Source organism: Pseudophryne corroboree, chromosome 6, assembly GCF_028390025.1.
Source record: "Pseudophryne corroboree isolate aPseCor3 chromosome 6, aPseCor3.hap2, whole genome shotgun sequence".
Taxonomy (NCBI): Eukaryota; Metazoa; Chordata; class Amphibia; order Anura; family Myobatrachidae; genus Pseudophryne; species Pseudophryne corroboree.
This window is the reverse complement of record NC_086449.1, coordinates 377,736,383-377,758,448: the sequence shown is the minus strand read 5'-3', so window position 1 is coordinate 377,758,448 and position 22,066 is coordinate 377,736,383. Positions and strand designations below refer to the sequence as shown.

General features: G+C 42.8%; 1 protein-coding gene across 1 annotated transcript; it reads right to left on the bottom strand.

The window, feature by feature from the left end:
- Nucleotides 1-2,557: 2,557 nt before the first annotated feature.
- On the bottom strand, nucleotides 2,558-21,856 carry LOC134935298 (carboxypeptidase A1-like). The gene is made up of 11 exons (XM_063930455.1): nucleotides 21,792-21,856; nucleotides 20,943-21,024; nucleotides 20,088-20,222; nucleotides 16,109-16,213; nucleotides 15,379-15,480; nucleotides 8,498-8,596; nucleotides 7,889-7,999; nucleotides 7,649-7,739; nucleotides 6,788-6,987; nucleotides 5,145-5,229; nucleotides 2,558-2,779 (listed from the first exon to the last, which is right to left on the bottom strand). The coding sequence occupies exons 1-11, from the start codon at nucleotides 21,854-21,856 to the stop codon at nucleotides 2,592-2,594; spliced, it is 1,263 nt and encodes a 420-aa protein (XP_063786525.1). The 3' UTR covers nucleotides 2,558-2,591.
- Nucleotides 21,857-22,066: the final 210 nt, after the last annotated feature.

Sequence of the window (22,066 nt, the reverse complement as noted above, 5' to 3'; positions counted from 1 at the left end):
TGGCCAAGAAGAGCTTGGTAACCAGAACTCCAAGAAATGATCTCAGAGGACCCATGGCCTCTGCCGCTCAGACAGGACCTGCTGCAGCAGGGGGCCTGTCTGTTCCAAGACGTACCGCGGCTGCGTTGACGGCATGGCGGTTGAACGCCGGATCCTGAAGGAAAAGGGAATTCCGGAGGAAGTTATCCCTACGCTATTTGAAGCTAGGAAAGAAGTGAACGCAAACCATTATCACCGCATATGGCGGAAATATGTTGCGTACTGTGAGGCCAGGAAGGCCCCAAAGGAGAAATTTCAGCTAGGTCGATTTCTGCACTTCCTACAGTCAGAGGTGACTATGGGCCTAAAATTGGGTTCCATTAAGGTCCAGATTTCGGCTCTATCGATTTTCTTCCAAAATTGAACTGGCTTCACTGCCTGAAGTTCAGACTTTTGGTAAGGGAGTGCTGCATAGTCAGCCCCCGTTTGTGCCTCCAGTGGCACCGTGGGATCTCAACGTGGTGTTGGATTTCCTGAAGTCGCATTGGGTTGAGCCACTTAAATCCGTGGAGCTATAATACCTCACGTGGAAAGTGGTCATTCTGTGGGCCTTGGCGTCGGCCAGGTGTGTATCAGAATTGGCGGCTTTGTCATACAAAAGCCCTTATCTGTATTTTATATGGATAAGGCGGAATTGAGGTCTCGTTCCCAATTCCTTCCTAAGGTGGTATAATTTTTTAATGTGAACCAACCTATTGTGGTGCCTGCGGCTACTTGGGACTTGGAGGATTCCAAGTTACTGGATGTAGTCAGGGCCCTGAAAAGTATATGTTTCCAGGACAGCTGGAGTCAGGAAAACTGACTCGCTATTTCTCCTGTATGCACCCAAAGAGCTGGGTGCTCCTGCTTCTAAGCAGACGATTGCTCGCTGGATCTGTAGCACGATTCAACTTGCACATTCTGCGGCTGGACTGCCGCACCCTAATTCTGTAAAAGCCCATTCCACGAGAAAAGTGGGCTCTTCTTGGGCGGCTGCCCGAGGGGTCTCGGCTTTACAACTTTGCCGAGCTGTTACTTGGTCGGGTTAAAACATTTTTGTAAGAGTCTACAAGTTTGATACCCTGGCTGAGGAGGACCTAGAGTTTGCTTATTCGGTGCTGCAGAGTCATCCGCACTCTCCCGCCCGTTTGGGAGCTTTGGTATAATCCCCATGGTCCTTACGGAGTCCCAGCATCCACTTAGGACGTCAGAGAAAATAAGATTTTACTCACCGGTAAATCTATTTCTCGTAGTCCGTAGTGGATGCTGGGCGCCCATCCCAAGTGCGGATTGTCTGCAATACTTGTATATAGTTATTGCCTAACTAAAGGGTTATTGTTGAGCCATCTGTTGAGAGGCTCAGTTATATTTCATACTGTTAACTGGGTATAGTATCACGAGTTATACGGTGTGATTGGTGTGGCTGGTATGAGTCTTACCCGGGATTCAAAATCCTTCCTTATTGTGTCAGCTCTTCCGGGCACAGTATCCTAACTGAGGTCTGGAGGAGGGTCTTAGTGGGAGGAGCCAGTGCACACTAGGTAGTCCTAAAGCTTTCTTTAGTTGTGCCCAGTCTCCTGCGGAGCCGCTAATCCCCATGGTCCTTACGGAGGCCCAGCATCCACTACGGACTACGAGAAATAGATTTACCGGTGAGTAAAATCTTATTTTTTTACTACATTTTGTGACTTGTGGTTCATTTTCACCTATGGGGTTCATAACAAATATGTGCTAGTAGAAAACTGTAGCATATGCACCTGGCTTAAGCCAAGAGATGTGGCTTAGTAGTACATGATAACGTTAAAGTACTCAATTAACCTCAGATGTCACAAGGGATATCTCTGTATTGTATTGCAGTCCCATGGATGCTATCTGTATTGCATTATGGTTACAGGGATGCTCTCTGTATTATTTGTGGCCCACAGTCATTTTTCTATGTTGTATGGTGGTCAGTAGGATGCTGTCTATATTGTATAGCTGTCACTAGGTTGCACTCTGGTGGGATTTTCTATGTATTTTGTAGCTGTCTCAAAGATGATCCCTGTATTATGTGTATTATGTGGTAGCCACTGGGAGTGCTTTATATATTGTGTGGTACGTACTAGGAAGCTATGTTGTGTGGTGGTCACTAGGGTGTTCTCTGTATTATGTCAAAGGGATGCTCTCTGTTTAATGTGGTGGTAATAGACGTGGAGTTGGTGCATGTTACATTTGATTATAATTCTTTGAAATAACAATATCTTATATAGTTATTAGACTACAACATTAAACAAGCCACATCTGCACTTTGTTTGTCATGACCATTTTAATGTTGTTGGTGTGTTGGTAGAAGAGCCTGGGCCCTTTTCTTGTGTTTGCCCCATGTCATATGTTGTCAACCCTCTCCTATTGACAGTTTCTCCTATGTATTTAGTATTATACATTTACATAACAAGAACACTTTCTGAGATGTTTTTCTCAATGCTTATTAAATTTGCCTAACTGTAAGTTATTACATCATATATTTAAGCACAAATATGGACAAGTTCATTCAGTCTAAATAAGCATCTTTATTACGTTTAACAGTTTATTGCTCAATAGGGGTTGTCACGTGTATGCTCCATAAGTACAGTAAGGGCCAGCCAGGTCTCCTGAGCAGTAGGAATGATCTGATTGGCTGGCAAGGCGAACCCATAGCGTCCAGTGTCACGCAGCTCAAAGCTGAAAGAGTACTTGATGCCCTGGTTGTAAGTCCAGTCAATGGTTCCACCACTCGCTTGGTCTGCAAGGCAAAATGTGCAGTTGTTAATGAGAACCAAAGACTAATAAGCAAGATAAGCATACATCTGTACTGTTTATTAGTACAGTACTTTCTAAAATATTAAACTCTAGGCATTGCAATGTATTTTTAAGTTTATTTAAAAGCATTTTCTTATTCATATAAATTATTCGGTGCAAAAGTGAAAATATGATATATTGAAAAAGCATTTCATGGTGATTACTCTACAAACAGAATGCATGAAACAGGCATGATTCCGAGACGATTGTTAATGCAGCCAAGATCGCAGCCTTTATCTCAATAGTGGATGCAAAAATATGCAAATGCTGATCTCAGCCTTCCATTTGTCCTTCCACCGTGTGATGGAGTGTACACGCACTGACACATCTACTTTTAGGCTTCATGGTTTGTGCAGTTGCGATGAAGCTTGCATACACTCTGACATCGACAGACCAGTGATGTGGTGACCATACATCCTTCCCTATCGGCCATGATCAATGCGATACGGTCCACTTATAGAATGGAGAGAATAACCTTGGTATCACATGACACTTCAGTTAATTTTATCAAAATCTGTACCCTGTGGACCAACCACTTTGAGGCTGAACCTCCCCTAACCACTAAATAGTTTCACTGTCTTTTGGCCATAATATATTGAACATAGTGACACATACTGTCTGGTCCACCTCAAATCCTTTGTTCTTTATTCTTCTCTCTCTCTCTCTCTCTCTCTCTCTCTCTCTCTCTCTCTCTCTCTCTCTCTCTCTCTCTCTCTCTCTCTCTCATTTATGCATGCCTTATTTTTAAGGCATTAAATAGGATTACCAATTTTCCTGTTACATGTTGACACACTTATTTTGATTATATTACGGTTATAGCTTAGCCTCTTTTAAGTCACCTTGGTGATCAACTTTTACTGGTATGTTTATATCTTTGTAATTTCTGACTATTTCCTATCTTCAAAAATGTACTGCAAAACCATTAAAACCTTAAATAAACAGATTTGTTTAAAAAATGGCACAGAAATGCTCCACTTGTTCACCAGATACTCTCGGCTTTTACCTTTCACAAACATCCAGGTGTTTAAGATTTCTTGTGCCAATCATAAATTAATTATCTAGTCAGTGGTGATTTTCCAAATTCCTAAAATGTCATTTCACAACTATAACGGAACCTGTTTTACTTAGTTTAAGGACGCAAAAATGCCTTCTTCACAGCATTTGTGGCCATCTTGCCTGACTGGTCACATGACACCCATTTGCGGTTGCTTATGTCCCCATGGTATTTCGTAGTTAAAACATACTAAATTTTTCTGTGGAACTGTGTTTGGTGAGTGTCCTTATTATCTTAAACAATTGTTATTTGTAAATTGTTACAACTATCTATTTCTATGTTTATAACTATGTATAAGTAAATAAATAAATAACTATAAAGATAGATAGATAGATAGATAGATAGATAGATAGATAGATAGATAGATACTACCACTTGAGTGATATACAGTATGTACTTATAATCTAAATCTTTGTTTTTACTAAATATTGTTAAAAAGCATCTACATTGAAGGCTATAATTAATTTAAGTCTATCCTACAGCTCTTATGGCTAGGCCGCCCCAGCCATTCAGTTGCATTTAAAATGCTGCCACTTCTAAAACTCCATTTTGTCCCCTCTCTCTCCAAATTAGAAGTGGTGGTATGGGAAATGTAATTTAATGGTATTTGCTAGTATTGCAAATGAAGCAGAAGTGTTGTTATGGCATACTGCTGTTTACTTGCCCTCTACAAGCACTAGCTCCAATCCACAGTAGGGGTGGCCACTGACAATCTATGGTCTGATAGTGATAGTGAGTGGTTTCCCTATTGATGGAAGGCCATTGGTGGTGAACATTGAAGGCTGATCCCCAATAGTGCAGTTTGCGCATACACATTGGCAAACCATCTGCTTTCTCACCTATGGTAGAAAACCATCGAGCATCAAGGGGTTGATGGCCACCCCTATTACACAGTGGAAGGAAGCTCTTTTAGCTGAAGTAATCAAGAATGCCGTGTGATGCATTTATACTATTTATTAGTAGTAGTTTTTATGTAGATGTATTTCTATGTCTTGCAGCTTATGTAGAAACATATAGGTAAATACTAGTACTGGCAACAGTGTTTACAAACATTAGTAGGGTACTGCACTCAGATTAATTGTTATGTGCTCGATTTTATCTAGATGTTCAGGTTACTTATATAATAACTTATAATAACTGAAAACTTCCTCTGTTACATCCAATTTTAACTCTCACCCACTGGTGACTATGCCATTTTGAAATAAGACACTGTAGAACTTATGTATGTGCATTGGTTTGTTGAGGTAATACTCACAGATGGTGCTGATGATGTCTCCATATGTGTATGCTGTGCCATACAGGGAGGCCAAAGCATTAACTGCGGCTTTAGATAAACTGTTCTAAAAAGAAAATGCGACAAAACATTTGAATGGAATTTATAGACTTCAACATCATTTTTTTTTTCTTTTAAAGACAATGGGGTCTACTCGTGAAGCAGTGATAAGAGTGGAGAAGTGAGCCAGTGGAGAAGTTGCCCATGGCAACCAATCAGCTGCTACGTATAATTTTATAGAATGCACTTTATAAATGTTATATTGACACTGATGGGAAACATCTCCACAGGCTCACTCCACTTTATTCACTGCTTCATGAATAGACCCTAAACTGCAGATAGTAACAATATATACCAGAATTTGTACCTTGATCTACATATATTTACATATAAATCTGATTCTTACTATAAACACCAAATGATGCATGCTGTATAACAGAAAGATAGGAATTTATTTACAAGACAATCATGAGATTGTAATGTAAGAGGAAGCAGATGTGTGGAAGAGATAGAGCTTGCAGCATGGAGATACTAGGGCTGATGCGGAGTGAGTACTGTGCTACTTGATGTAACGTATCTTGATACGTAAGGTATCGTGCCCAGAACAGTGTGCACACACACAGTGACACCGAGAGGGGAGTGGGTAATAATTACCAGGGCCCACGTCTGATGGAGGGGCCCAAGGAAGGTGGCAGCAGCTGCAGCTCTTCTCCTCAGCCCAGTACACGCTGCTGTGTGCAGGGCTGCAGTGAGAAAGGGAGTGCTTAAAGTACTATTTCTTCTTTATTTTTTTCTAAGGGTGCATGACACACCTCCTGTGATTAGGCCACACCCCCTGAAAAGTACTTGGACCCAGCCAGGCTCTCTACTGCCCTGCACACACACATATACGGTAACTCAGATTTGGGAAATACTGCCACTAATGCCTGCCTGCCCCTGGAAAGGTGGGATGGGGCGGGATGTGATGTTCTGTTATAGGCAAATACAGTTAGGGCTTATGTGCACAATTGCATAAAGGTGCAAACCAGCTAAAGATACATTTACCGATCAGGGGTAATTGCAAATTGCAGATGATGATGATGATGATGATGATAGTTCCCAGCACTATAAAACTGACTATTTGTGAATGATCCGCTGACTGGTTGGCAGTTTCCCATCGATAGGCCATGTACTCTTGTGTACATGTCTAATCAATACTTATTTTTTTATGAGTGACAGGGACTCGTTTCTGCTGTATTCCAAAGATTTTTTTACATTTAATTGAAATAGAATTGCAAATGCATTTACTGCACATAAAATAAATGGCAAAAGTGGTGCGTAAATCTCTGGTAGGCTTCCCTGGGCAAAACCGGGCACATATGCTACTGTTGGTGACTAGAACATTTCCTAGGATCATTTTTATAATTGTCACTCAACATATGGTCTTTTTTAGTGAAAGCAATTTGCTTTTGCAATTTGGGGAGCAATTGTAGACAACTCTGCACTAGGCTCACTGGGTCTAATTAGGAAACTAACCTACAAGTAACAGTTGTTGTAAAAGAAAAACAAATCAATATAGTACATGATTTGCAAACATACACATATACATAAAGCAAATAATAATATGCAATATACAAGGAGCATACCAGTTCAGCATAGTCTCGGACACGAGTAGAGGTATACCCATAAGGGAAGAGGAGCATTTGGGAATAGCTGTGGATAGAAACAAATCCCTTGATGTTGCCATGGCTCTTCACAAAGTCCACAATTGCCTTGACCTCCGGCTCGGAATGGACAGCACGTCCTCTGTAGGTCTCAGTACAAGGACTTGAGCTAGATCCACTACCTGCAGACCAATACATATGCAGCTGTAATTATAATCATAGTGTTTCCAACAAGTACACTAGTTTAGAACCCTCTTTTATTTTAACATACATTTCTTTTAACATATTACAACTTGATTTCCAAAATCCATAGGTACTTTAATGGGGGAATCAAATTTGCCCCCACAGCCCCGCAGGCTGCACTTAATGGGGAAATTCCCAATAAACTACCTGATTTCTGGTGCCAAGATAACTTTATTTCTCATAGGTATTCCGGTGGGTTAATGCCTGAAAACAGTTAATTTAACAGGCAAGAAAAAAGGTAACCTAATTACATAGCCCCGGGCGTTAAGCTCAAGGCTACCTCCCCTTTTCACACTCATTAAATTAATGGGTCTAATTTAATTCCCCCCTAAGCATGACAAGAGCTGTGATATTTTATTTACCAATATAATGGATTATTAATATATTTTAGAGGTGTATTGATATGTTATACAATCTATTGTACTTAGCCTTGATTATACAAAATGTTCATTAGCTGTAACAAGTAAACTACTGCATGTATGAATCAAGTTTTCAACAACAAAAAATAATATCAATCATTATATTCCTCAGGAAAAAATAAATAAAAAAAATGGTTTGGGCACAACTAAACATGCGTAATATCAGTTCATTGATTGTTACCTCCGAAGCCAGCATCCCAGTTCCTGTTGGGGTCAGTTCCGATGCAGGAGGAGCCAGAGTTGGGGGATCTGGTCTTACGCCACATACGGTTCTGTAATGTTTTATATTGATTATTTTGTTGACGTTCTTAGATCTAAGCAAAACACTTTCTGGTTAACTGCTCATATAAAGCTCCTATGAACAAGAAGCAACATCAGAACATAACAAAAATAACAGCATAGCAATACTAAAAATATTTACAGATTTGTGGGTGAAAACGTAGCCATCAGGATTGGTCACAATTTCCAAGAAGATATCCAATTTGTTCAGGGTGGCAGTGAGAGAAGGATCTCGTCCATAGTCCGTAACAATCTACATAGAAGATGTTATAGTGTTAGATCATAAAAACAGCTGTTCTTTTTAAACGTCATTTCCATTTCCATTTACTCTTTTAATTTTTGTGCTATTACTTAAACTGAACTGAAATGGAAATAGATTTATTTGTTGTTATAATGGTCAGCACATTATAAATGTATGATGCTGATAATGGAGCCACTGAGGCATTATTCCATCAAGATGACATGATTAGCCCGCCTTATTAAAGTATGCTTCATTTGTCCTAATCATAAACACAGTGAGCTATATTTGCTAACTGGGGGCTTTTGTAAGCAACCACTTCTTAGTGGGTTGGAGCAGAAAATGTAAAGCAGTACATATTCCGTGTAAAGCACACAGTGCTTTACACTGAATATGAGAGCCACGTGTAATACTCAGCTCCAACCCGCCGAGAAGTAGTGGCTTACAAAAGCCACTGCTTCGTAAATATAGCCCAGTGTCTAACACTAGCTATACCAGAATTGTGATGTGTACCTTTTTAGCAAACCAGATTCCACTAGCCTGAGTGACCCACTCACGGGAATGAATTCCAGTGTCAATCCAGAAAGCTGGGTGGTTGGCTCCAGTACTGAACTGGAAGACAAATTCAATAGTTCATTAATAGCATAGACATGCAACTTCATAGTACAGCTAAATTGTGTGCTGCAACAAAAAGCTCCATAGTAAGCCACTGAGTGGTCTCAAAGGAGGCTGGTAACAACTGTAAACAAATAACCAACAACAAAAAGTATAGTATCAAAAATACATATGAGACTTTTGGAACTTGATATAAATTTTGTCAGGTTCAAGTACAACATACTTATTTTAATATTTCCCGACTTTTATTTTAAAATGTACTAAACAGCATACAGACACTGAAAACCTAAAATGAAACACCAAAGAATAAGATAAAAATAAGATTTTACTTACCGGTAAATCTATTTCTCGTAGTCCGTAGAGGATGCTGGGACACCGTAAGGACCATGGGGAATAGACGGGCTCCGCAGGAGATAGGGCACTTTAAGAAAGACTTTAGGATTCTGGGTGTGCACTGGCTCCTCCCTCTATTCCCCTCCTCCAGACCTCAGTTAGAGAAACTGTGCCCAGAGGAGATGGACAGTACGAGGAAAGGATTTTAGTTAACCTAAGGGCAAGATTCATACCAGCCACACCAATCACACCGCATAACCTGTGATAAACTATCCAGTTAACAGCATGAACAACAACATAGACTCGGTTCAAACCGATGAAACTATAACATAACCCTTATGTACGCAATAACTATATACAAGTCTTGCAGAAGAAGTCCGCACTTGGGATGGGCCCAGCATCCTCTACGGACTACGAGAAAAAGATTTACCGGTAAGTAAAATCTTACTTTCTCTAACGTCCTAGAGGATGCTGGGACTCCGTAAGGACCATGGGGATTATACCAAAGCTCCCAAACGGGCGGGAGAGTGCGGATGACTCTGCAGCATCGATTGAGCAAACAGGAGGTCCTCCTCAGCCAGGGTATCAAACTTATAGAACTTTGCAAAGGTGTTTGACCCCGACCAAGTAGCTGCTCGGCACAACTGTAATGCCGAGACCCCTCGGGCAGCCGCCCAAGAAGAGCCCACCTTCCTAGTGGAATGGGCCTTAACCGATTTAGGCAATGGTAATCCTTCCGTAGAATGCGCCTGCTGAATCGTGTTACAGATCCAGCGAGCAATAGTCTGCTTTGAAGCAGGAGCGCCAAGCTTGTTGGCCGCATACAGAACAAACAGAGCTTCAGTCTTCCTGATCCTAGCTGTTCTGGACACATAAATTCAAAGCCCTGACCACATCCAGGGACTCGGAATCCTCCAAGTCACGCGTAGCCACAGGCACGACAACAGGTTGGTTCATATGAAAGGATGAGACCACCTTAGGCAGGAATTGAGGACGGGTCCACAATTCCGCTCTATCCATATGGAAAATCAGATAGGAGCTTTTAGGTGATAAAGCCGCCAACTCCGAAACTCGCCTAGCTGAAGCCAAGGCTAACAACATGACCACCTTCCAGGTGAGATATTTCAACTCCACTGTCTTAAGTGGTTCAAACCAATGTGACTTAAGGAACCTTAACACCACGTTAAGGTCCCAAGGCGCCACTGGCGGTACAAAAGGAGGCTGAATATGCAGTACTACCTAGACAAACGTTTGTACTTCAGGAAGAGAAGCCAATTCTTTTTGGAAGAAAATGGATAAGGCCAAAATTTGAACCTTTATCGATCCTAAGTTCAGGCCCAAGTTCACTCCAGTTTGAAGGAAGTGAAGCAGACGGCCCAAATGGAATTTCTCCGTAGGAGCATTCCTGGCCTCACACCAGGAACATATTTTCGCCATATGCGGTGATAATGTTTAGAGGTCACTTCCTTCCTAGCCTTAATTAGGGTAGGAATGACCTCCTCCGGAATACCCTTTTCCGCTAGGATCCTGCGTGCAACCGCCATGCAGTCAAACGCAGCCGCGGTAAGTCTTGGAACAGACAGGGCCCCTGCTGCAGCAGGTCCTGTCTTAGAGGATGAGGCCACGGATTCTCTGTGAGCATTTCCTGCAGATCTGGATACCAGGTCCTTCGTGGCCAATCTGGAACAATGAGAATTGTTCTCACTCCTCTTTTTCTTATTATCCTCAACACCTCGGGTATGAGAGGAAGAGGATTAGACACATAGACCGACTGGAACACCCACGGTGTCACTAGGGCGTCCACAGCTGTTGCCTGAGGGTCTCTTGACCTGGCGCAATAATTCTGCGGCTTTTTGTTGAGGCGGGACGCCATCATGTCTATCAGTGGCAGTCTCCACCGAATTGCAATCTGTGCTAAGACTTCCTGATGAAGTCCCCACTCTCCAGGACGTAGGTCGTGTCCGCACAGGTAGTCTGCTTCCCAGTCGTCCACTCCCGGAATGAACACTGCTGACAGTGCGCTTACATGATTCTCCGCCCAGCGAAGAATTCTGGTGGCTTCCGCCATCGTCACTCTGCTCCTTGTGCCGCCTTGGCGGTTTACATGAGCTACTGCGGTGACGTTGTCTGACTGGATCAGAACCGGTTGGTCGCGAAGTAGGGTCTCCGCCTGACGTAGGGCGTTGTATATGGCCCTTAGTTCCAAGATGTGAAGACAAGTCTCTTGACTTGACCAAAGACCTTGGAAATTTAATTTTTCCCTGCGTGACTGCTCCCCAACCTCGGAGGCTCGCGTCCATGGTCACCAGGATCCAATCCTGAATGCCGAACCTGCGGCCCTATAGAAGGTGAGCACCCTGCAGCCACCACAGGAGAGATACCCTGGCCCTGGGGAAGAGGGTGATCAACTGATGAATCTGAAGATGTGACCCGGACCACTTGTCCAGTAGGTCCCATTTGAAAGTCCTCGCATGGAACCTGCCGAAGGCAATGCTTTTCCCCGGACTCGGGTACAGTGATGCACTGACACCTGTCTTGGTTTCAATAAGTTCCTGGCCAGAGTCATGAGTTCCTGGGCCTTCTCTATCTGAAGGTAAACCCCTTTCTGGTCCGTATCCAGAATCATACCCAAGAATGGCAGACTAGTCATAGGAACCCACTGTGACTTAGGGATATTGAGAATTCTTTTGATCTCACCCTTATAGGAGATCGTCCAAGTATGGGATAACTGTGACTCCTTGCTTGCGTAGGAGCACCATCATTTCCGCCAATTACCCTGAAATTGGTAATGACAATACTGTACCGAGTATGCCTGATGGGGTGGATAAATGGGAACATGAAGGTATGCAGCCTTTATGTCTAGATACACCACCAAATCCCCCCTTTCCAGGCTGGCCATGATCGCTCTGAGCGATTCCACTTTGAATTTGAACCTTTTCCAGTATAGGTTCAGAGATTTTGATTTTAAATAGGTCTGACCGAACCGTACGGATTCGGGACTACAGCCAAGGTTGAGTAATATCCCCTTCCTTGTTGCAGGAGGGGAACCTTGAGCACCACCTGTTGGAGATACAATGTGTGAATTGTATTTAATATAACTCCCTTTCTGGGGGAGAAGCCGGTAGGTCCGATAAGGAAAACCCGCGAGGAGGCACCTTTCGAATTCCTTTGTAACCCTGAGAACAATTTTTATTGCCCCGGGATCCACCTGTGAGTGAACTCAGATGTGGCTGAAGAGTCGAATACGTGCTCCCCCTGGGACGGACTCCCTCAGCGGAGCTCCCGCGTCATGCTGTGGATGTAGTAGAGGCCGGGGAGGACTTCTGTTCCTGGGAACTAGCTGTGCCCTGTGCCCTTACCTCTGGTAAGAAAGGACGCTCCTCATACTTTCTTGTTATTCTGCGACCGAAAGGACTGCAATTGATAATGTCGTGCTTTCTTAGTCTGTGAGGGAATATAAGGCAAAAGATCAGAATTACCAGCTATAGCTGTGGAGACCAGGTCCGAGAGCCCTTCTCCACACAATTCCTCAGCCTTGTAAGGTAAACCCTCCATATGCCTTTTAGTCGGCATCACCTGTCCATTGCATGTTCCACAGGACACGTCTAGCAGAAATCGACATAGCGTTGACTCTAGAACCCAGTAGACCAACATCTCTTTGGGCATGTCTTATATATATATATATATATATAAGACAACATCTTTTACATATAAATATATATATATATATATATATATATATACACTAGGGACAATAACATGGCATCCTTATCTAGGGTTTCAATCTCCGCTGATAAGGTATCTGTCTACGCTGCTACAGCGCTATAAACCCATGCCGACACAATCGCCGGTCTGAGTAGTGTACCAGAATGTATGTAAATGGACTTCAAAGTACTTTTACTGCATGCTATCTGCAGGATCCCTGAGGATAGATGTTAAGTCAGCGCTACCTTTTTTGGGGTAAACGTGACTATGCCTTGTACACCCTAGGGGAAGATTCCCATCGTATCCTGGCCCCATTAGGGAAAGGATACTCCCTGAGAATTCTTTTTGGGAAGCTGCAGCTTCTTGTCTGGAGATTCACGCTCTTTTTCTTCATGAGAGGAGGGAAATTTACCTCAGCTTTCTTCCCCTTAAACATGTGTACCCTTGTGTCAGGGACAGATGAGTCATCAGTGATATGCAAAACATCTTTTATTACAATAATCATATATTGAATACTTTTCTGCCAGTCTTGGCTATACTTTGCATTATCGTAGTCGACACTGGAGTCAGACTCCGTGTCGATATCAGTGTATATTATTTTGGATAGTGAGCGTTGTGAGACTCTGAAGGTCTCTGTGACATAGGGACAGACATGGGTAGATTCCCTGTCTGTTCTCTAATCTCTTGTGTAGTAAATTCATCTTAGCACTTAATTTCACATATCCAATCAGGTGTCGGCGTTGTCGACGGAGACACCACACACACACACACATTTGCTCCATCTCTTCCTTAGGAGAGCCTTTTACCGCAGACATGTTGACACACACGTACCGACACACTCCACACACACAGGGAATCTCTTATCTGAAGACAGGTTCCCCCTTAGGCCCTTTGGAGAGACAGAGAGAAAGTATGCCAGCACACACCCCAGCGCTATATGACCCAGGAAAAAAACACAGAATGTTTACCCAGTAGCGCTGCTGTAATGTATAATCGCCAAATATGTGCCCCCACCCTCTACTTTAAAACCCTCTTTCACCGTGTGTCAAGCAGGGGAGAGTCCAGGGAGCTTCCTCTCAGCGGTGCTGTGGAGAGAAAATGGCGCTGGTGAGTGCTGAGGGAGAAGCCCCTCCCCCTCGGCGGCGGGCTTTTGTTCCGCTCAAACTTACTAAAATATGGCGGGGGCTCTTAAATATACATGTACAGTGCCCACCTGTACATGTATATAGACTTTTGCCATAGGAGAGGTGTTTTATTGCTGCCCAGGGCGCCCCCCCTGCGCCCTGCACCCTTACAGTGACCGGAGTGTGTGAGGTGTATGGGAGCAATGACGCACAGCTGCGGTGCTGTGCGTTACCTCAGTGAAGCACGAAGGCTTCTGCCGCCTGAGACGTCTTCTGTCTTCGTTTCTTCTAGCTCTGTGAGGAGAACGGCGGCGCGGCTCTGGGGTGAACGCCCAGGACGAACCTGTGTTCACTCCCTCTGGAGCTAATGGTGTCCAGTAGCCGAGGTAGCAGAGCCTATCATTTAAGTAGGTCTGCTCCTCTCTCCTCAGTCTCTCAATGCAGTGAGCCTGTTGCCAGCAGTGCTCCCTGAAAAAAAGAAAAACTCCTAACAAAAATGCTTTCTAAGCAGGGAACTCAGGAGAGCTCCCTGCAGTGCACCCATTCTCCTCTGGGCACAGTCTAAAACTGAGGTCTGGAGGAGGGGCATAGATGGAGGAGCCAGTGCACACCCAGAATCCTAAAGTCTTTCTTAAAGTGCCCTATCTCCTGCGGAGCCCGTCTATTCCCCATGGTCCTTACGGAGTCCCAGCATCCTCTAGTACGTTAGAGAAATGCTATTTACTCTAAAAGTCACATTGCAAATCTGTAGTAGTAGTCATGCATGAAATTTCATCCAGTTCAAAATTCAATCAAATTTCATCAGTCTGATGGTCACGTATGACTACATTTTGCAATTTAAAATTTACATTTATCCAACACAATTGGTATTAAAGACAGGCTGTTCACATTTTAGATTTATAGTTAGTGATTGCAGTTGACGGTTCATGTTTGTTGTTCATCATAAAAATAATATCTTTAAATAGTTTTTATATATTTTTTACAATTCATACAGGACACAGTACTATGGGGGTAATTCGGAGTTGATTGCAGCAGTAAATTTGTTAGCAGTTGGGCAAAACCATGTGCACTGCAGGGGAGGCAGATATAACATGTGCAGAGAGAGTTAGATTTGGGTGGGTTATTTTGTTTCTGTGCAGGGTAAATACTGGCTGCTTTATTTTTACACTGCAATTTAGATTTCAGTTTGAACACACCCCACCCAAATCTAACTCTCTCTGCACATGTTATATCTGTCCTCCCTGCAATGCACATGGTTTTTCCCAACTGCTAACAAATTTGCAGCTGCGATCAACTCTGAATTAGGCTCTATGTTTGTTCCAGTTTGCATTGGCCGTTCGGCATTAGCCAATGGCATTGGAAACAGTGCAAATGTTCCAACTAAAGCAAGAAAGAATCAGTATGATCATGTGTAACCTAAGGTCCAACTGGCTTATTTCTTTTAATTTTTCAATCACTTTACAGATCTAAAAGAAAAAAATCAGATGATACAGAATGTACTAACCAGTTAAGAATGTGTACCATGATAAATGTGTAAAGCAAAACTATAGGTTGAGAATATAGAAAGAAAAGGCACAGGGACATGTACTGTATGTCAGAGGTGTGTATTCATCTTACCTTCAGGACATTCAGGGGGCGACCTTCATAACTTTTGCCAATCTGAATTTTGCTCACCAAGCCAGGGTTCTCAGCCACCAAAGTGTCGATAAAGTTGTTAATCTGTGAACACATGAGTTATGAGCGATACGCTGTTCTCTAAAGTCATTCACATTACACCTAGTGCCTCTAGAGTTACGGATGCTGTGCGCTGTGCTCTATGGAATGCAAAGGTCTCATTGGCACTCATTCAGATGTGGTTAGAGCTGCTTCCTGATGCACAAAGTACCAATGTTCAGTCATTTGCGCATGCACAGGACCCGTTCTGCTTGTGCACGAATGGGTCCTGCGACACAGGACGCAGGGACGGCATCATACTGTCAATCACTGACAGTCTGATGCAGTTAATGGATGGCGACTGGGACTGGCTCCATTTGTGACAATAGTAGAGTGTTGCCTTCCTTCGGGTAGAGGGAAAAAGCCATGTATCTCTGTCATTGCACAGAGATTTCCTGGCCTCTGCCACTGGCAGCTTGCGCGTCTCCAAGGGTGGTGCAAGCCACCCGATGGTGCCGGGGAAGATCTGATACTGCGTCCTTGGATGCAGTCTGGATCAGTAATGCAGCAGAAGGCATGATTCCTCCTGCTGCATTACCATAATAGTGCTATCATTGCTGCTTCTATTTAAGCAGCAATGATCGTACCTCCAATCTGAATGAGGGACCTTGTCAAGAGAGATTTAATGATTTACCTCATCAAAGGTATGGTAAGCGGCATAGTTAAAGGTGTCGGTGGAACGGGCATTTTCCATGGCACGACCAAGTTTCATGTCTCTCTTCTCTTCATCCAGCAAGGACTGTTATGAGATAAGTAGAGGGGACAATACAGAAATCAATCATTTGTCACACTGATGTGAAATATTGTGCATACACACAGACACAGATGAGTTGCTTTAAACATTTAGCGTGTTGTATTTTGATGGTAAGACAAACGCACCTTGATTTGCTAAAATGTACTTTCAAATGTATTGTTGCATTTGAGGCTGCATTAGACTAGAATTATAGCATATTCTCATTATATTTCCCATTCATCTATGCAGAACACAGCACCACTGGACTGTACTTATACAGCAGCACTGGACATATGGCAGCAGAGGACACCACCACTGTGACTGGACTGATGCAGCACAAGACACTACCACTGAACTGATGCAGCACAACACAGCACCACTGGACTGGACTTATAGCGCAGCACTGGACATATGGCAGCAGAGGACACCACCACTGTGACTGGACAGATGCAGCACAAGACACTACAACTGAACTGATGCAGCACAATACAGCACCACTGGACTGGACTTATACTGCTGCACTGGACATATGGCAGCAGAGGACACCACCACTGTGAATGGACTGATGCAGCACAATACACTACCACTGTACTGATGCAGCACAACACAGCACCACTGGACATATGGCAGCAGAGGACACCACAACCACTGTGACTGGACTGATGCAGCACAATACACCACCATTGAACTGATACAGCACAACACAGCACCACTGGACAGCGGCACTGGACATTTGACAGCAGAGGACACCACAACCACTGTGACTGGACTGGTGCAGCACAAGACACGGACACTGAGAGGATGGAGACACGTCCTCTCTCTACACTCTCCAATCCCGGAGTGAAAATGGCGGTGACGCGCGGCTCCGTATATGGAATCCAAAACACGCGACAATCCGACAGCGGGATGATGACGTTTTGCCTCGTTCTGGTTTCCGAGTCAGGCGGGAAAACTCGAGCCTGACTCGGATCCGGACTCGGGTAGGGAGGTTCGGTAGGAATCGGATCTCAGGGATCCGAACCCGCTCATCTCTAATAAGTATATGAATATCCTTACAAAAAATTAAGGTTCAAAAAGGGTTGAGATTGCCTAAAGGATAAAAAAGGGGCAGACTAGATGGGCCAAGTGGTTCTTATCTGCTGTCAAATTCTATGTTTCTATGTTTTATGTTTCTATATGTATCCTACTTTGAAGGTGTTGTGGATAAAACATCCTATAAATCACAGATCGTTAGAATAATTCCAGCAGCAAAGAGTATATCAGGAGTTGTGTGCTCTGGTATTGTAAAATGTATTTGTTTTTCCACTTTTTTGTGTACAAGTGATAGCAGGCACAGTGCCAGAGGCAGAACTCTGGGAGGCAACGGAGTCATCTGCCGCCGGGCTCCTGCTCTGAAGGGGGCACCTCTCCTCCCATTCTGTGACACCATTGAATTAAGTTAATTGATAGCTGTCGCTGTCTTTTCAGTGGCCGACTTCCTCACTGGTCCCTGCACCTTACAAATCACACCCTCTTTATTATACTGAATAAACACATTTTACAAATATCACACCCAGGATTAGAAACCATAACCTAGTACACTGGAAGCAGACACCTTACTGATGTAGCTGTTCGCTCCTGTATAGGAAATATGAGAATTTTAACTATATGAAGATACTTCTCTGACAATTACACGTAACTTCATATAGTTAGAATTCTCATGCTTCCTCTACAGGAGCAAATAACTCCATCAGTAAAGTGTCTGCTGTTAGTGTAACAGGTCATGGGTTCTAATCCTGGGTATGACTGCCAAGAAATGTGTGATTTAAAATAAAAGACAATTAAATGTATAAATACAGTATATAATTTTTTCAGAACACTCCACACACACACACACACACACACACACACACACACACACACACACACACACACACACACACACACACACACACACACACACACACACACACACACACACACACACACACACACACACACACAGTCCTCCAGCGGCAGCCGGCACTAACATAAATCAAACAACGTGCTCTGGTGCTCACTACATATGTAATGCAGTAATCCAACTAGAAAGCGGCACTCAGAGACAATGGCAGTGGCACAAATCTGTATTATAATTCCATATACAGGTCAACGATCATGTTCCCTGCTGATGTCCTGACGACGGGGCTGTGTGCCCCGAAACGATTGTTGACCTGTATATGGAATTATAATACAGATTTGTGCCACTGCCATAGTCTCTGGGTGCCGCTTTCTAGTTGGATTACTATATATATATATATATATATATATATATACATGTATATATATATATACATACATATATTTATCTTAATATAGGAAATAGGGGGGCACCGATATTTATCTTGCCTCCGGGCGACTGTGACGAACTTACGCCACTGCACAGTGCCACGATGTGTGGAGTGAAATAGAAGTAATGGGGAACCACAAACATTGAATTAGGTAGCTAGGGTCCTCCAGCAGCACAGTGTAATGATATACAGTAAGGCTCCTGGTGAACTAATTCACAAGGATGGTATCAGAACACCATATGAAATGTTAAACTCTCCAACTTTTTGAACATGTGGATTGGTGGCTGTTTATACAGCAGCAATTACAGAAGATATACATTTGGTTAGAAGCTGCTTGCTTAACTCATTATCAAATGCTCAACTTTTTAACTACTAACTACCGCCTGTTTGCAGTTCTGGCTCCAGGCACGTTCCTTAGGAGCGGTCCCGCTGGGCGCAGACTCCTAAGGGCGGCCAGTAGCCCTTAGGAGTCTGAGTCTAATTTTAAATCAGCTGCCGGTCCGTCAGCCAATCAGAGCTCACAGCTGCTGCCGGACCGCGAGCTTTGACTGGCTGATGGACCGGCGGCTTCAGGCAGGAGGGCCGACAGTGACGGGAATGAGGGGCAGGAGAGGAGCAGGCTGCGCTCTGCTGGAGAGGCTGGCGGCGCAGAGCAGCACTACAGGGGGCATGTTTATATGGCACTGTGGGGGGCACATTTATCTGGCACTGTGGTGGGCATGTGTATCTGACACTGGGGGGGCATGTGTATCTGGCACTGTGGGGGGCATGTGTATCTGGCACTGTGGGGGTCATGTGTATCTGGCACTGTGGGGGGCAGGTGTATCTGACACTGTGTAAGGCTGCTAATTGTGTGTGTGTAGAAGGGGTGTGAAAATATATTAACAGTTTGATAATATAAAGTTGCGAGGACATGCCCACTTTTTTTTTTTTTTGGGGGGGGGGGGGGTTACTTTTACATTTTCTCGCCCGGGGCACTAGTAGGCCTGGAGCCGGCTCTGCCTGTTTGATAGTTCAGTTTATTCAGTGTGAAACTGACCAGATGTATGAGTAATTTAGCCACACACAAGACTAGCTACTATCCAAACTATGACCTCATGCACTCTGCAAGAAGGGTCATTATTTCTCCTTCTTTTCAGTTGTGACCAATAAAACCTGATCTAATGAAATCATATTTTTATAGTGCATGTCAACCATTTTAATTTTTAATCCCACCCACACTTTAAATGTTATACCGACTAATTAAAATAACACCATATGTGGTTAACTTCAAGAATATCATATCAACTAGGGCTTTGTTTACTGTCCCCATTTGGATTACTAAGTCACAATCAATTTTGATGCCATGTGGGTAAGAAGATGAATGCCATCAAGTTGAATTGTTATTTTTTTAAGCAACTGGGGCAGTTATAAACTAGGATAATCAGGAGATGAGAAATAGCAGCAAGCAACTGGATCATGATCATAGACTCCAACAAACTGAACATTAGCATTTCACTGACCCTCGTTACCTGACCATGGTAAATTATACTCCCCTAATACTATAAAATGAAAGACCTAAATTCATTCACCTGCAGGTCATGGATCATGATGCTGTACTGGATGTTGTTGGACTCCAGATAGATTTTTACATCCTGAAGAGTGAAGAATGGCACACGGATGTCAATGAATCTGTTGGGTTTTGAGGGTTCCTGCCAGAAATCAATCTGCAAACCATAAAACAAATGATAAGTCAACTAATTCTGGAAAACAAACAAACAACATGTGTGTTTTTTTCTCCTGAAACCAAAATCTCCAAATACGTATCATCTAAAAAAATATGCTAAATATTTGCTAAAATATTACAAACTTGCATTGTAGTAAATAGTATTTTTTCATGTTCTACAAAATCCTTTTACATCCCAGCAAATGTAATAATAATAATAATAAAAACAACAATTTTATTTATATAGCGCTCTTTCTCCAATAGGACCAAAGGAGCTTAACAGATACATAGCATAATATAGTACAGAAAATAATAAAGTAGAGAAAAGATTTCATAAAATACAGAAGCATGTAGATACTAAAGGGACATTATGGAAATGCTTGCGTAAACAGGAAAGTCTGGAGTCTACTTTTGAAGGATTCTATAGTTGGGGCCTCTCGCACTGTGCGGGGAAATGAGTCGGAGACGCATAACTAAAAGCTCGACCCCAGATGGATTACGGGAGATTCTAGGTACTGCTAAAAGTCCTTCATCTACAGATCGCAGTAATCGAGTGGGGCAGTATGGGGTCAGAAGCTGCTTCAGGTACCTTGGGCCCTGGTCATGTAGGGCTTTGAAACTCAGTAAGTCAGTAAATGTACAATTACATCATTAAAAGTAACAGCATAGGAAAGTAGATAAACACATAACAGGTAGCATATTATACCCTGGGTCATCTTACCTGCAGATCTTCAAAGTTTTCCAGTTCTCGCACCAAGTTCACCTGCTCCTCATTAGTTGGGAGAATTCGTAGGACCTGTTGTCTGTAGAAACAGTACAGATAATCATTCTTGTCTTTTTAAATGATCATTTACATCCATTTATCCTTTTTCTGGCATGGTGATTACAGTGACATATTATGTACATTGCTTTAAATGTAGGTTAAAGTTATAACCAGTTCCACAACAAAGTAATACCAGCATTTGCCTGAAAACTATACTTGCCCTTTAGTAAATCGAATTCCTTTAATGAATTGATAACGTTACTTCTCTGTTTTAAGTACACAATCTATTAGAACAAGTAGGCATTATGTAACATGTTGCCTTAAACTTAAACATATACAATTATTGGGTCTATCACCCAACATCGGCTGATTGGCTTGATAATTACATAGGTGTGTATGCAAGAGTATTAACTGATAAACGGCTTAAACTCTCCTGCAAATAGACAGATCAGGAGGTCGCATTTTATGAGCATCCTAATATGTAAAATGCCTGACCTCTTGATCCATTGAAGAACAGTAAGTACACACATTGAGCTAAAAATGATAATATCTACGAGGATCAATTATAGAGGTGATGGGGCTGCCTCTTTTTCTTCAGTTCTTTAAAGCATTGTTTGTGTATATCTTGTTTTGATATTCAGATAATGAAAAAGTTTTCTGGAGAATATTTGAAATCAGACTTACAACTGTACCTAAGCTCTGTTGTACTGTATAATACAAACATATCTAGCTATTATTTGTAGAAATCTTATCCTCTCAATGTAAGTATTATAGAGAAAGCTTCACCCATAAAGATTCTGTACTTACCCTGTGAAGTTCTCCAGACTTGTGACAGCTGCCACCAAGGCAAGTAATGCCAATACGCCCTTCATCTTGCAGTTTGGTAGAGCTTTGAACAAATGAAACAGTCTATATATACTGTTCTGTGTATGAAGAGTGACGAATGCATCGTACTGATTTGGCAGTGCCTGGTGTACACCTGTCTGTCTTCTCACATCTTCCCATTTAAGATGCCAAGAGCAAACCACCTGTTAGCCAGGTCAATATATTTAATCAGCAAGAGTCCTTCCCATGCAATACTG